This window comes from Clinocottus analis, unplaced genomic scaffold, assembly GCF_023055335.1.
Source record: "Clinocottus analis isolate CAN_PGR_092001 unplaced genomic scaffold, fCliAna1.0.p SCAF_5, whole genome shotgun sequence".
NCBI classification, from domain to species: domain Eukaryota; kingdom Metazoa; phylum Chordata; class Actinopteri; order Perciformes; family Cottidae; genus Clinocottus; species Clinocottus analis.
In genome coordinates, this window is record NW_027176207.1 from 14,208,592 (window position 1) to 14,224,129 (window position 15,538).

Genomic DNA, 15,538 nt, shown 5'->3' on the forward strand with positions numbered 1-15,538 from the left:
TTGTATTTCTTTATTAATGATCGCAAGTTCTTCATTTAAGCCCCGCTTTGCTTCCAAGACACTGTGAGTCCTTGTTACTGTACTTTCTCAAGATAAGATGATTATTCCCGTATATTCCTATCTGCAACAGAGAGCCTATTGTTTACCTCCTAACCAATGCCGGGCGTTTTGAGGACACACCAAGCAGGCAACCCCAATCAACCTAATCGTCTTCTCTCTTTTTTCCCTCAAGCAAAGCAACACAGGCATTTGTTTCAGAACACGAACGCCTCGCAGAAAGACGACTCCTGTTCGGAAAGACTTTATTTAGTAACGGAAGTTTTGATCCAATGGGAAAAGATTGCCATACTCTTCCACCAATGGGAAGTTCGGATACTCCGGCTCGGCTAGTAAGCGACGACACTATTGGATACAATCAGGAAAGGCGGCTCCAGTTGGTATAAGTGGATTTGAGGGCTTGGAAGGAAAACAAGGACGCTAGTCAACGTTATCTTGTTGCTGAAGGTACGGAATCTGCTATTTAAAAGTTTACAGAATGTATTAGATACGTGTGTGTTTGTTGTTGTTGACACATCATATATAGAGCGGGGTTATTAAGATTAACAAACACCAGGCTGACAAGGTAGTCACAGTCATATGTTGGTGGTGGCAAACCGACCAGGCAACCTGACTAACTAGTGACTAACCCAACTAACTCACGTTAACACCCGGTTCTTTCTCGGCTTTTCGTTAGTTCGGCTAAACCAGCGAGCGAGCGGCGACGAGCAGCAACTTGACAGCCAAGCAGTCCGGTTGTGCTGCTGTCACGTTGTTTCAAGCTAGGTTAACGCTGGAGGGTTAGCTCGGCTAGTTTTAGCCGTCGCCCTGTCCCCCACTGTGGGATGTAAGAAGGACTAGTGTGTGTGTGAGGCCAAGAAAAGGAGCAACGCGCCGATCTGTTGGCGTTGCGTCACGTGAGAATGTAACTGTCAAAGTCTGACTAAAGAAATACACTTTAATGCCAACATCCTGAGAGCACTAAAGCTTTTTGGTTGTTGTTGTTGCTAGCAAGCAAGTCGGCTACCTCGCCTTTGACTTAGTTTTACCCCCCTGACGTGTCATGTCTCTTAGCTGTTAAAGGACGAGTTGACCTCTTCCACTTCCGTCTGAGAGGCGACCTGTCACCTCCATCAGTGTTGTCGCTACCATCACGTCCCTTTTCATAGCGTTTATAACGTCAGGAACCGAAAATAGTGAGGCAACTTTGATTTGCATCCAAATTGACGTGTGAACCATTTATCATTGTGTTGTTCTTTTTAAAAACACCCATACGTAGTTCGCCCTTCATTGTGCGCATCACATCGCTGAACACGAGGAAGGTTCTGTCAAGAATCGCAGATATTTTTAGCTTCAATTAGCCTAGTTCTGTGTGAAGCAACAAGTTGGAAATATATGACGCCACTGTCACGTTTCAGGAAGGAGATTTGGGGGGGTCAAAGAAAGAAAGCCCACGCGCCTCGCCATCAACTTCTTCTGTGGGACGTTTTGCATCCAGAAGGAAGATGAACGCAAATGTGTTCGCATTACTTTGAGTTAATCGCCCCACTCGAGAGGTAATGAGGCCACAGGTGCTATGTGATGATCTGACGTCTGTCACAGACACGCGTGTTTGCTTTCAGGGTAAACCTGGAAGCCAACTTCTTGATATTTACTCAGTCTGTGGTCCATTATTAGTCCTAATCAGAACATTTAAAACATGTTCCAGTTTAAATGATGGTGGGCATTACTTGTAATATGTTGTAAAATAATACTTTTGTGATATGTGTATCATTTGGAGATAAGAGTACCAAATTCCCGAAAACTTATATGCATGACTAATTGTATGGAAACACTGAGATATTGTACAAATTAGGCACTACATTGTAACGTACATAGTGTGCAGACTATATATATATACAATATATACAATATAAAAAAGGAAGTTTAGTTCAAAGTGCAGACATACAACTGACTTGCAAGTTTTTGATTGAAATGTGTCTTTATGTAACTGCTTCATTTTGCTTTTATTAGGTGAAATGTAATGTTTAATATATGTGTATATATATATGTATATATATTTTTTTTACAAAATACTCCATTCAAATTTTAAAGTACAATTTTCATGTTTTTGAGGTGTGGTTTTGGTGAGGGTATGGAGCACCCTGTACACAGAGGGGAGGCAATGCCCATTGGACTACATGACAGGTAATGTGCAATGTCTCATTTCATTATATCGCTGGTAACTGTAAATATGTGTCTTAGTGGACTTCAACTGTATACATTTTAGTATGGTGCTAAATGGCACTGCACCATTATTCTGTCAAAAAGTGTACAACTGTATCTGTTAACAGTAGCTGTTTTGTAACCTGGCAGAATGACTTTGCCTATTTAAAAAAAATCTACTTTTGACTCTGAATTGATGGTTCATTGTAATTCTTAAATTGTAGACAGTAGCAGAACCTACCTAGTTCTGTTAGTCGGGGATAGGAAACAGCTTCTGCCTGGAATTGGAGTCGTTAATCGGGTAATCCCTGATTAGATTGTAAGAAAGAAAAGCAGTATAGCATAGTACTCATCAACAAGGTAGAGAACTGCTGCTTTTGGGTTATATGCACTAAAATAGGGGTTTTTCAACTGGGCACAATGTTGGTGCTGGAAAAAATACAAATCCTTTTACAAGCTGACAAGATGTGGGAGATTAATTTGCATAATATAAACTGTGTTGGATAATGCTGTTTATTTTCAACTTCCAACAGAATATCAGCAAATGATGCAGAGTTATGGAATAGCATAAATGTATCAAGATAAATTCTGTATCTTCCATTGCGAGAGAGAAAATTACAGTTAAGGAGAACACATTTTGGGCAAGTTTTTCTGGCGACAGAGGGAAATTGGTTACACCGTTGTTTGATTGTTTGTGTTTTATTGCTTGTATACCTTTTTCTCAGTAGCACCAAATAGTTGCATTTTCAAGGCATTTTAAAATTAGACCATCACATGAAAATACGGGGGAAAGGAGCTTGCCTGATAGTTTGTGTGTGTGTTGGATCCAATCTGTCTCCTTTTGGTCATCGACAGAATTGTGACTGTGGAGGTGGGTGAGACACTACACCAACTGGATGGGCAGTTCTGGAACATAAATAGCTGATAATAGAATTAAACGTTGACTGGTTTAAATGAATAAAAGAGCAGTTCTTTCCTTCGGTGTATTGTTTTTTTCATCATTTGTTCAGTTGTATAGAACATATGACCTTTGCTATGCACAGAGGGGCAGTTTCCTACATCGATAAAGCAATCAATCTCTGTTAAACATGGATAAAGAGGACATTTATTTTGAATTACCGTGGACTTCTGAGTCTTAATAGTTATATTGTTTCATATTATCCTGATGTTTTTTTGTCATTGGCTGATAAGAGGGGTAGTTAAACAGAAATATTTTTTTTAGATAACAGTTCCTGTGCACTTTTAGATAGTTTTAAAGATTCACTTTTCCCTGATATGACCATGTTAATGTTATTATGTATTGTGCATTACATCAGGCATTGCTATTTCTTAATCTCTTGCACAGTAATCCAACAAATCTAATTGATTTGATAAAAGTGGGGCAAGACGATAGGCATGGCAACTTGTGTTTTCAGTGAGATGTGAATACATTTTTCTCTTTTTCTGATTCTAACGGCTGGTTCAGTGCTGCACCCTCTCATTTGCGATAAGTGTTTTCCTTAAGAGTAGAGCATCTTAAAGGTAGGTTAGGGCTAGTGAGGGGTGCTCCCTACATTTTCTAACAGCACAGTCTGATACCCACTCCAGGGTCGTGGTGATTCGTTAAAGCAAGGCTAAGAACGCTCACAGTCTTTGGTTAGCAAAATATGAATTGCATAACTTAATCCTGTGGAGTTCATAAAATTGGTATCCGCATTTTCTAGCACTTTACAACATTCTTTAAGTTCATAAGCAGTTTGTTGAACTGTGTTAGTACACCTCTATTGCCTCACAAGGATTGCACTTGGCTGACTATGACTGGCTCTGCTCATGAATGCTCCAGAATACTACTCATTTATATCACCGTCTGTGCCGTTCCACCAAAGCACAAAACACAGCCGCGTCCAAAAATGATGTGGAAAAAAACCTACATTTTAAGTCGAGGGATTTTTCAGAATTAGCTGTTAATTGGCCAGTGCTTTTCTCCCAAGTTTTGAAACTTGGAATACAATGGTGACAAGACTTATGGTGAAAATATAATACCAATTTAAATTCTTTGGCATTTGACAACTACATCCACAAGAAAAATAATGTAGTGGAAACCTGTTCAAGTCAAAATTATAGTCTGGTACAACCACATTTTCTATTCAGCTTACCATATAATTTACCTTTTTGTATCAGACTAAGTATTGAATGCTATTTACTGAATTGTATTGACTGTTTCAAAATACAATACAGCTGTTTTAAACACAACTTTAATTGTTTTACTGGCGGCTTCAACCACATGTGCATTCCCCACGCACATATCTCTAAATCGCTCTCTCACTCACACTCACTCTCTCACTCTCAAAATGACTTAAGTTGTCTTCAACTGTTATGTATGAAAAGACCCCAAGAAAACACTGAGGATTACTTTAAGCAAATAATACAAAATGTAAGCATTTGTATAGGAATGATTCTATTCCATCTTTTGTCACTATAAGTGGTTTCCAACGTGCATCAATAGTTCTTTTTGTTTTTGTGAAACACTTAATACCCACTTCAACGCACAGGAAATGTCTGGGTGTCATCGGATAGTTAAAGATTTCTCTTTTGTAGATTTTATTTATTTCACTGATACAAATTAAATTTTTCCCACATCTAATGAAATCCACAAAACTCCATGTTAAATCTTAGAGGATTGCACATGTATTGGATTCCACATAATATAGTTGTGTGAATGTCACAAAAACATGTTCTTCCCTTCTTATACTTCTTTATATCTCTTCCATGTGTTTTATGTGGAGGAGAGATCCAAGTCCAGAACTGTAATCACAACTCCTTTAACAAGGTGGCACTGTTGCTCAGCTACTGGGCTTTTCGTAAACCATGAAAGGGGTGATGGGAAGGCTGGGCTTCTCTCTCTCTCCCCCCACTCCCCCCAACCTCTTTCTACCACGAGCCGACCGTGAATGCAGCAGGGCAAGTAGTCGTGGTGGATGCAATCTATTGGCTTCTCAGTGCTGCTGCTAAAGTCACAACCCTGACTGTAGCCTGCGCTGCCTCTCCCAGTGTATTTCTGTAGCTGCTGCTGCTGCTGCTCTCCCTCCTCCTTAAATGGTGTGGGCAGAGTGGGATGGAAGACTGCGTTGGAAACCTTTTCATGGAAATGGTCTTTGCTGCTGGTTTTGCTGTAGCACCAGTCTGGTGACAACAACATGCCGTTAAAATGGAAAAGCGGTTCTCCTGTCAGCTGGAAATTCCCAGTACCCGTTCTTAAGACATCCAGGTCCTCACCCCTTTCACCTGCCTACATGTGAGTACGAGCTTCATAGCATTCTCATTATTCCGTTGTGGAGATGAGTTTACCTTTCAGTTTTTCCTCATTTCTCTTTTTTTTTTTTCTCTTTTTTTTTTTGCGTAAAATATTGTGACACATTTTTTTTGTTTGTTGCAGCCCTAATTGGGCAAAATGCTGCGTTCGAGCCTGGTCGTGTGTCAGGAGATTTGCCTTGCCCTGCATGCATTTTGTGGTTTGCTGGCAGAGTGCTTTGCTCCCGGGTAGAAGGAGTCATTTTGCCGCTAGTCAGGACATGGCAAGCACCACATCCCCGACTCTTGCCCTCTCCCTGTGGCTATGTTTATTTGGGAGCAGGGACTCAGCAGCTTGGGAGGAGCCTGCCTTTGTCAGGATGTCTGGCGTGCCCTGGTTTAGAAGCTATTGTCATCTGCTACTGTTCAGGAGGGGGGAGGGTAGAATGAAAGTGCCTCTCACCGCCGCTTGCCATCCTCTCGCTTTATCCCCCGTTTCCTGTGCTCTGCTGAAATGGACAAGTGTCTTGGTTGACTTTTGTAACGTGCCATCAGCCTGCACAGTTGTGAGAACCAAAAACCTTGAAAACAACACAGTTTTCATGGCAAGCTAGGCTAGCTGATGGCCTTAAGGTCATTTTTATAGGCTTACTTGGGTGGGTTTTTACAAAATTGGATTTATGCAGTCTCCAGTTATCATGCGGCTTTACTTATGAGCTTAAGAGCTTAATTTTGCTAGTTTTACAGACATGTTTATTTTAAACATTACTGCATACCAGCAAGAGAGTCCTCTGCTTTTTCCCCAGTGAAATGGGTAACATCTGCAACATGGCTAGTTCTAAATGTAATAAATATGTACATTTACTATATAGTCCCTACGGGAGGAAACCTTAAGGACAACTTGTCAAAACCATCTCCCTTTGTAAGCACTTTACAAAATGAATTGATGAATGCTTCACTATTGGCACTATTGACTCGGTCATTTTAGTTTTCATCTTTGCAGTTTATCTGGAACACCCTGATACACATACATACATGCATGAATGCATACATACATACATACATACATACATACATACATACATACATACATACATACATACATACATTCACACCTGGAAGCTGTCCAGTTCTACCAGTCTTCTCTGTTGACCACTGAGCAGCTCTACTGGAATAGTTGGGAGGGTTAAGGGCCTTGCTCAAGGGCACCGTAGTGGTTGTAGCAATTGAGGGAGAAGCTCTTTTTTTCACCTTCCCACCCAGATTTTATCAGACTGATCAAATGAGCAACCTTCCAGTTATTTTAGCTTAATTTCCACCACTGTATGATAGGATCTTTCATAGATGGGGCTCAAACTGTTTTATTTCTTAATGTAGTCTCTATGTAAATCTTAATCTCAGCCATGAACATTTAAACATATTCCAGTCAGCAGATATCTTAACTGTGCATCATTGTTGGTGATTTGTTTGAGTTTTTGGTGTGTAAGAAAGCGCCTTTCAAATATAGCCACACATAGGGACCAAAACATATTTCTTTCTGGTTTGTACAGATTTTTTAAAGTCATGAACCTCCTTGGAATGTATTTATTTATTCTGGAACATTTAAATGTTATTGTTGTATGTTTGCAGATGTTTATATTTGCTATATAATTTTGAATTTCTATATAAATAGACAGACCTGCCATGTGCCATTTCTGTGTAGTGTACTCAATTAGATTAAATCTCAGGCTTTCTTATCTTGACAGATAATCTTTTTTAGCTTATTTCTGAACACTACTGTGTGTTATCAGCATCCTCCTCCCGCTGCAGCATCAATCAGGACCAAGTCAGAGACTGTATGCAGGACCGTAACACCAAAGGACTAAGATAACTCGACCAATGAGAATGCAAGGGCGAGAGTGCATTAAGTGTACTTAAGTCGCTGCGTGTCTTCACACGAGATTGCACACACACACTAGCAAGTAATGCACATTCAAGCCTTGAGGCTCCACCTCATTCTGCCCAGTGTGGCTCTGCCCTCCCAACCACTTACTATTTTGAAACGTGTATATTGTGAGCTGGGTTTTTAGGCAGCCTGATATTGGGGCCCCAATTATAGGTTCTTCTGTGGTCAGGGAGAAGTCCCTCTTTATAGGCCCTTCGGGTGGTGTGACTTTCCCGTTGACTTTAGAGACACTTTTAACTTGGTATGCAGCTCGGGAAATCTTTGTAAATAAAGCAGCAGAATGATGGAGGGTCGCACAAGAGTTTTTGAAATATCTGTCATACTTGATTTATAAATAATTATGATTTTGTTTTCACAATGTGCTTGCCTGTTTTTGAAACCGCCCTAATCTATAGATAGACTGAAGAATTGCCTGCGGTGCAGGTTTCATCCTAGCAAGGAATGGTTAGGGTTCACTGCTTGTACAGCCCATAGAATAATCCTCTGCGCAGTAAACCTCATTGGGTTTGAAGTCTTTGAAATGAATGTCATCCCTCATCTTACAGCGGTTCAGTACAAGGCATTTAACATATGTGTGACTGCTGTCTATAGTAATCACCTCTTAGAGGCGTCATGGTGAGCCAGCAACCTCAACTGCGGCAGAGCCTGTTGGATTCCAGTCAGGGACCTTTAGCACATACCCTCGCTCCCTCCCCCTCTCTTTCTCTCTCTCTCTCTCTGTTTTCTGTCAACAATCTCATTGAGGCAAAATGGGAATGAGAAAATCAATCCTTCAAAGGAAATCTAAAAATGAAATCACATCTTGCACATTCTGACCTTCATGTTTTCCTTCAGCACATTAAAGTCTCAAAGTGATTTATCTACTGCTGTCCTTTGGTTCTACTGATCCATGTGTGTGTGTTTTGTTTGGTAGAATAGCAGCTTAAGAAAATATAACCTTCTCTAAAACATGCAGGCTGCTGCTAAAATGACTTAAGACTTAACAAGGTATTTTTAATGTTAAGATTGTAATTAAAGCCAGTGGGACCAAATTCAATTCCATGCAGATTGTACAGCTGTAAGTAAAATGAAAGATTTTAACGTCTCTCAAACAGATATTTGTGAATGTAGATACTTCATATGTCTCATGTGGCTGTCAAGTCCTGCTGCTGAATTCTCTGCGCTACTGTTATGAGATGATTCCTGCAGTCTCCTGAGGTCTCACCAACTTGCATTATTGTATTTGATTAATTAAGCAATTTATCCATTATAAAATAATAGAAACAATGTTGATTTGAAAGCTGGCATCAGAGTGAATAAGAGCTCATTGTCACTTTTTTATTTTGACTTTGAACATCATCTGACAAAAAAAGACATTTTTATTTTAAAAAAATACATAAGACAGTGAAGTTATTCTCAAGAGTCTCACCAGATATTTCTTATGTGTTAATTGGACTCAGTCAGGGATGATATGCCAGCAGAGATGTTAAAACTACAATGCTGTTCTGAGCTAACATACTGTACAGTTTAAGTACAGCCGGATCACAAATTGAGACATTAAAGGGACCATTCGGATGTTTTTAAATGGGGTTGTGCGAGGTAGTTGTCCACAGTCTGTGTATAAGCTACTGTAGATGACGGTTGGCATGCCACCATCTTGGAGAAGCAGACAGGCGTTACCTCACGGGGGCAAAGCAATGTATTTTGAACATCCAAAAGACAGGGCCAGTTTAAGTCTACGCTATATTTAGAATATCTGAGCTGGATTATCTTGCGGTGAGACAGCTATACAGTTGATGTTTACGGTGGGGAACTAAAGCTTTTTCTATCTACTCGCCACAGCCACCAGAATCCGTTGGGAAACTGTGACCATAGATGGAGACGGCTAGTCCTCTTCAGTGATGGTTGTCTCTCTGTAAGGTAGAGCGGGGAAAATAACCAAAATGTAGCGTACACTTAAACTGATTGGGATTGGGATTTGGTTTTGGTCGGTCTTTCTTTTAGGGAGCCAAAATAGGTGGTGATGATCCATGTTGCAATTCCTGACTGTCATCTACTTTAGGTAACACACAATTGATGAGTACCTCATACAACCCCACTTTAAAAACCTCCAAACTATCTCTTTTTATAGTATGGATAACAGCACGTTCTTAAAGAAGTGGTACACGTTATTTGAATCTACGGGAGATGTTTATTTCGGGGCTGTTGTCAGAACGTATCGCTGCATTGTGTGTCTCATTTTTAACACGCGTTAGCTTGTCCATTTTAATGGAAGCATATCATCAGCTGGTTTGCCACATCAGCTAAATAAGACAAGTGAGTCATTAACATGGCCTCTAATGGCCAGGCTGGATACACACTGATCATTGTGATGTGTAACATTTATATGATCAATTTCATTTAACGTTCTTAATAAACATGCTTAATTATTTCCTTGAAAAAAAAGAATATGGAATTCCCCCTTCCTCAGTGCAACATCTGCCATTTGTTTTTAAATGAGTCATAGTTTTAATATTTAGCAACTTTAGTGCCTTTTTTTTTAATTGACCCGCTGTTTGGAACGGACATGTAGTTGTCGCTGAGCCGTGGCTATATTTTGTTCAAAATGCAATATCCACACGGGGATCATTTGTTTTCATTGAAGGGCCCTCGGGGAAGCACAGCCAGTCTGGCAGAGCATCAACTGAGTTCAGTCAGGTGAGACTACAGAAACAGCGAGCCCTGCCACTAGCCACCACCCTGCTGTTCAGCTCATCTTCTTGTGACCAGTGTAGCATTACAGCATGGTGGAATTAGCAAGCGAGCTACGTCTGCTGGGTAATGAGCTAGTTTAAGCAAATGAGCCTCACATAGGTGCCAAGTCATCAACGGAAGAGGTTCCCAAAATTCCTATCGAAATAGATTATTCTGTGTTCGGACCCTTTTTTTTTTTTTCTTCTCATTTTTCAAAAATGTTTTTTTGTAGCGGTATATATTTCTTCCACTGATTCCCACTGAAGTGCCTTCCCCAGTATCTTTTACCCTGCTTACGTAGTTGCATATTGTAAATTCCGAGGTGGTAAGTCTACCACACTAGGACTGTAAAGGGGGATTCAAAATATGTAAAAAGTTAAATATTGCTGACCTATATGCTCATGGAAGGATCTGCAATTAATTGTACATCCTTGTTTAGATTGTTACAGTGAGATTAAGCCCCTTTTGTATGCAAAGTTATTCCTCTCTACTTACTTGAGCTCTAGCAAAAAGTTGCTGACGTGTCCGATTCCCCATTGCTTTGACCGATTTCTAGCCTTTTTGTTTAGTCTCTAGATTCAGTCCTTGGATTTGCATCTCCTGAGCCTGCAATAGCTGAATAACTCTCCACGTCTGCAGTGACGACACCGTTCAGTGTATTTTGTAGCCACTTCTTCCAAAAAAAAGAGATGGAAGTAATCCAATACACAAATTAGTATTATACTGGCTGTTGTTGTTCTTTCTGGTTTACACACACACACACACTCACACTCAGCCGGGTCGTGTTCCTTCAAACGGCATCTTTAAGGTTGATTAGGCATTTGGTACATGTCGACAGATTGTCCACTCCACCCACACGTTCTAAAGCTTGTTTGGTTTAACTGCTTGTGGTACAGTTTGAAAATATTTTTTTAAATATAATTTAAAGTACTCAGAAACTCCTCAGCCCTCTTTGATGCAAAAGCTCTGGCCTTAAGTGCTCTTTGATTATAAAGTGTAATTAGAGACTCATTATAATGGACAAATTACTAAGATTAAAAGCATGATTGGAGCAATTATCTGGAGATCGTGGATAGTTTGTTCAATATGGAGTGAGCTGCAAATACTTTGAAAATAGCAGTGGACCTAATGCTTAATAGAATGCATAACATAATCATGAAACTCATCAAATTCATCTCATCTGTCAATATATATTTGGTGACATCCTCCAGGTTTATTTTCACATGTTTTGTTTATCATATTGCAGATTTTCAGGGCACTTTTATTAAAGCTCATAAAGACACCCTCATAAATACTGGAACACTTTCTCTTTCTCTCCAATTGTTTCCACATTTAATTCCATTGTAACACTTCAATCCATGCTAATCTATTTTAAAATCAAAATTCCATGTATGATTTCCAACAATTGACTAGTACATTCCATCCATTCAGTTGGTTAAGCCAAAGTATTAATTAGGGAAGTGCCAATTGTACCACAACGGGCAGAGCAAACTGTGTTCGTCAGACACGTGGAACACAGATGTTTGAATAGTCCGATCAGTGATCACTTTCTTTTTTTTGCTAGAATTCTGTGAATGGATGAAATACAAAAAATGGAGTAGTGCAAATCTTGTTTAAAAACAAATGGCTGTATTCATTAATATGAACATTTTCATACTGCGATCCATCCAGCAGATCCTTTGTCTCATTTTAGATGCTCCGAAGTCTGTTTGACGGAATTGAAGACGCGATGAGGGAAGAATTTTAAGACGGCGCAACTACCACCCTTTCTCTGCCTTCCTGCATCCTGATGTGTGAAACAAGAGCTGCACCCAATGCTCTGAAATGTTCACACTTTTTTTTCCCTCCCAGTTGTTAATTTTTCAGTTGTGTTGAAGGAGGGGGAAAAAAAAGTGTTGCTGCACGAAAGGTGGAGAAGCAGCTTCTGAATTTCTGCATGTTTATGGGCGAGAAGGCAATAACCTGTTGGATAATCATTTAGCGCGTTTAATCTTGTCCCTTAATTTGTGTAAAAAGTCTTAAGTGCTCTTACAGGTGAGCAAAACATATTTAGGACACACACACACTGCAGTATTAGAGATCCAAGTGACACTGTACTGTCAGCTTGAGTCCGCTTGAGCCACAGCAGTGTTTTCTGCTGCAGCATCGTTGCTATAGTAATGATTTGAGGCTGTGGTCTTGGTCTGTGGTACAGATGTATTGTGTTGCATAATATTGGAAGGTGTTGCAAAAAACTCCCCTCCTTTTTATGACTATAACTCAATACAACACAAATTAACACCGTGTTTTGACTGGCCATTTGAAAATACAGTTGATTTATAAAGTTGTTGTTTCTTTTTCTGCACTACTAATAAGTGTACTTAAGCACTACTGCGTCATGAGCTTTGTTTCCCCCCCGAGGAGCAGAAGCTGCTCACCACGTAGCGTTGTTGTATTGCTGCGCTCAGCGATTGAGAAGATCCTTCACTTTAGGCGTCTGCCATTGCTCAGTCTGCTTGGGGTTCGGCTGCTGCAGTATGTGTGTGATGAGGACAGCAGACAGACTGGAGGAGTCTTGTGGGTGGTAGAGGTATCCTTTTGTTTTGTACTGTCTGTTTTTGCTCTCGGGCTCTTCCTGTGTTCCTTCTAAAACAATAGGTCACATAAGTCCAGTGTAGCTGTAAGCAATTCAAAACTTTTAAAATGTCCGTGTAATGCAGTTTGTGGAAAAATTAGTCCAAGAATAATGGGCTGCAATCAATTTTTCATTGGCAGTAAGTGCATTTTATTTTTGATTTTTGGCTTTTTTGGGAAGGGTAAGGGGGGGGTTGTTCTTCCTGTCTCATGTGGTTAAACAATCCTTTTGAAGCCAAGCCCAGGAACTGACACAATGAGGACTTACACCAGTATTCCCTCACATCTAGTCGCTCGCTGTATCTCAGGTATGACAGCACTGTAAATTCATTGTTGGACACAGTGGTCTTGTCAGAAAAGATGAGACATGTGTAGGACGGACTTGAACACCTGTGGGCCTGTCCTTTTTAACATGGATGTCCACATTTTTCCAGGACATTTAAACATGCGATGTTCTTTGCTGCAGAAACATGACGTTGGTTTTTCAGATGTTGTGAACCTGAAATAGATGAGATTAATGACGTTTATATTGGTGCACGTCTAAGCATTACGAGGCAGCAAAGCTAAACTCATTAATCTTTTAAGACCCTTCCACTGTCATCGCAGGGAAAATGCCAAGTTGACTTCAGCTTCAGCTAAACTGTCACTGGTAGAAGGATGTTTTTAAGCTTTGCACTGGGATAAAAGACCTGGATAGACTGCTACCTTTGTTTCTCCTTTACTTATTTTTCAACCCTCCAACTTCTAAATACTTCTTCAGGTGAAAATTAAACACATTTCCTACTCCTGTGTCACAGACCTGAATATAGGATCAAGTGCATTTAATTCCAGGTATTTGTCCTTTCCGATGTAGTTAACAATGTATGTTCTGGTTTTTGTTGTGGAAGAAAAAGCCATGAAATCTAGGAGGCTGTAAACTTAAATTGGTCTGTAGAGTAAACATGAGAAATTGCTGAACTGATAACAGGTCCACACCATAACCATACATAGCAAGTGATGATTCCTCTCCAACTTAATTGGTACAAGGAAGGTGCCAACTTCTAATCTGATGAATAAGCATGAGATAAAGTGGTGTTTTAAACCCAAAGATGCCTTGCTTTTTTTTTTTCATCATCTATCTTTTTAATCTCCTCCCCCCTCATTCAAAGCTTTTGACATAACAGCATGCCCTCTAAGAGATTAGCAGAATGAATCATAATGCATTGTTTTATCTGAGGTTTTATATTCAATTCATCCTCATTCTGTTAGAAGTGAACAATGCACTGTGATCTGCTGCTGCGGTGAAACTACATTACACTACAAACTATTGTTTCTAAACATTCAGTTCACCTCTCAGGATCTGCCTTGTGAAGTTGTGAATTAATAAAGTTGTAAATGCTTAAAACCTATACTTATGTAAGAACAAAACCGTTTTTCTCCATGTATACAAAGGTTTATCTTACTCTTTTAGTAACTTTTATTAGTGTTTTTTATAGTAAAAGTAATGTACATAAAACATACCTCCAAATACACCCATAGCTGGCGTTGGTAATAGGTGTTTGACAGGCTCAGAGTGAAATATTCTCTGATGTTGAGTAAATGTTTTTTTGCATTGTTCAGTGCTGAGCTTCAGTAATGCTTTAGGCATGATGATCTTCAAACGGGCCTCAGCAACAGCTACAGAGTCTGTCTTTCAGAAGAACAGCAGAATATTCACAAAAGCCCACAAAATACTAGATCCATGGGCAGAAAAGCATATAATGGACAGAACAAATGTAGTCGACACATTGGATTACCAATGGTAATCCATTAAATGTTCATGGGACCTTTTTTGTATTTTTTTAATTATTTTTTTTTTTACATCATTTAGGAAGAGCAGAACTTTTATGTGGGATGCTGTAGCTTTTGTCTTCTTTGTTCCGTTCCGGCAGCCACCAACACTCCTTTGTGGTTTGGACAACCCACTCTCTCCTCGCTGCCTGTCCGACTTACCACCTGACAGGGTAAATGTGCCAGTACATTGCCTTTGCTGTGTGTCAGTGCTCCTCAGCGTTTTGTGGTGGTGTTTACAGAATCCTCGTAGACATAGTCCGTGATCATCTCCCTTTTTTGAAAATGTACCCTCTTACTGATTCCATCCCCCGTGTAATCCATGTAGATTTCATTCATTAAGATTTGTATACAAATGACCTGAAGCATGTGTGACCACAATAATAGTAGTTTCCTTCTCTCCTGTAATAGCAGATATCCATTTTTGTGCTTACTTTGTGGTTGCGTATGTATCCTCATTGGCCTTCCTACCTACCTGTTCCCCAGTTGGTGTACAGCATGTAGAAAGAATGACAAGTAGATTCCATCTGACCTTCTCTTAATGTGTATCCATGTAGCCCCAAATGTCTAATCTTTAAAGTCTTGAAAAGAAACCGTGGTTGACGGTTAGCTGGCTGAAGTTTTAGTGGTGTGTTCAAGTTTAAAAATGGGAGGCGACGTGAGGTGACACAAAACGTTTGATCAGTCGGCCCCTGTCGGCTTTGTGGTCGGCTCAGAGCATCGGCGCCCTAAAGTCAAGTTTCTTTGATAAGAAAAGAGGAGGAAAGTTTGCATCCCCACATTTCCCTTGAAAAAGTTGCCATGTAACTTGTTCTCGATTTACTTTTTTTCGAACCAGATTATGCAGCCAACGCATACAGTGTCGCAGTAAACAAATGTGTTACACCTCCAAGTGACCTTTTGTGACTCGCAACTGCAAATATATATTGTTATTGTGCATTATTATGC

At 39.9% G+C, this 15,538-nt stretch overlaps 1 protein-coding gene across 4 annotated transcripts in view; it reads left to right on the forward strand.

Moving 5' to 3' along the window:
- The first annotated feature begins 338 nt into the window (after window positions 1–338).
- The window catches only part of klhl13 (kelch-like family member 13), a 32,772-nt gene continuing 17,572 nt past the window's right edge, over window positions 339–15,538 (forward strand). Inside the window, exons 1-3 of one of the 4 annotated variants that reach the window (XM_068600786.1) lie at window positions 339–504; window positions 1,455–1,592; window positions 2,152–2,223. In XM_068600786.1, coding sequence (XP_068456887.1) covers window positions 1,552–1,592; window positions 2,152–2,223 — 113 coding nt within the window. In that variant the 5' untranslated portion in view covers window positions 339–504; window positions 1,455–1,551. Of the gene's footprint in view, window positions 505–531; window positions 962–1,454; window positions 1,593–2,151; window positions 2,224–5,175; window positions 5,516–15,538 lie in introns of those variants that run through there. The other 3 variants (XM_068600787.1, XM_068600789.1, XM_068600788.1) reach the window with 3 other exon arrangements.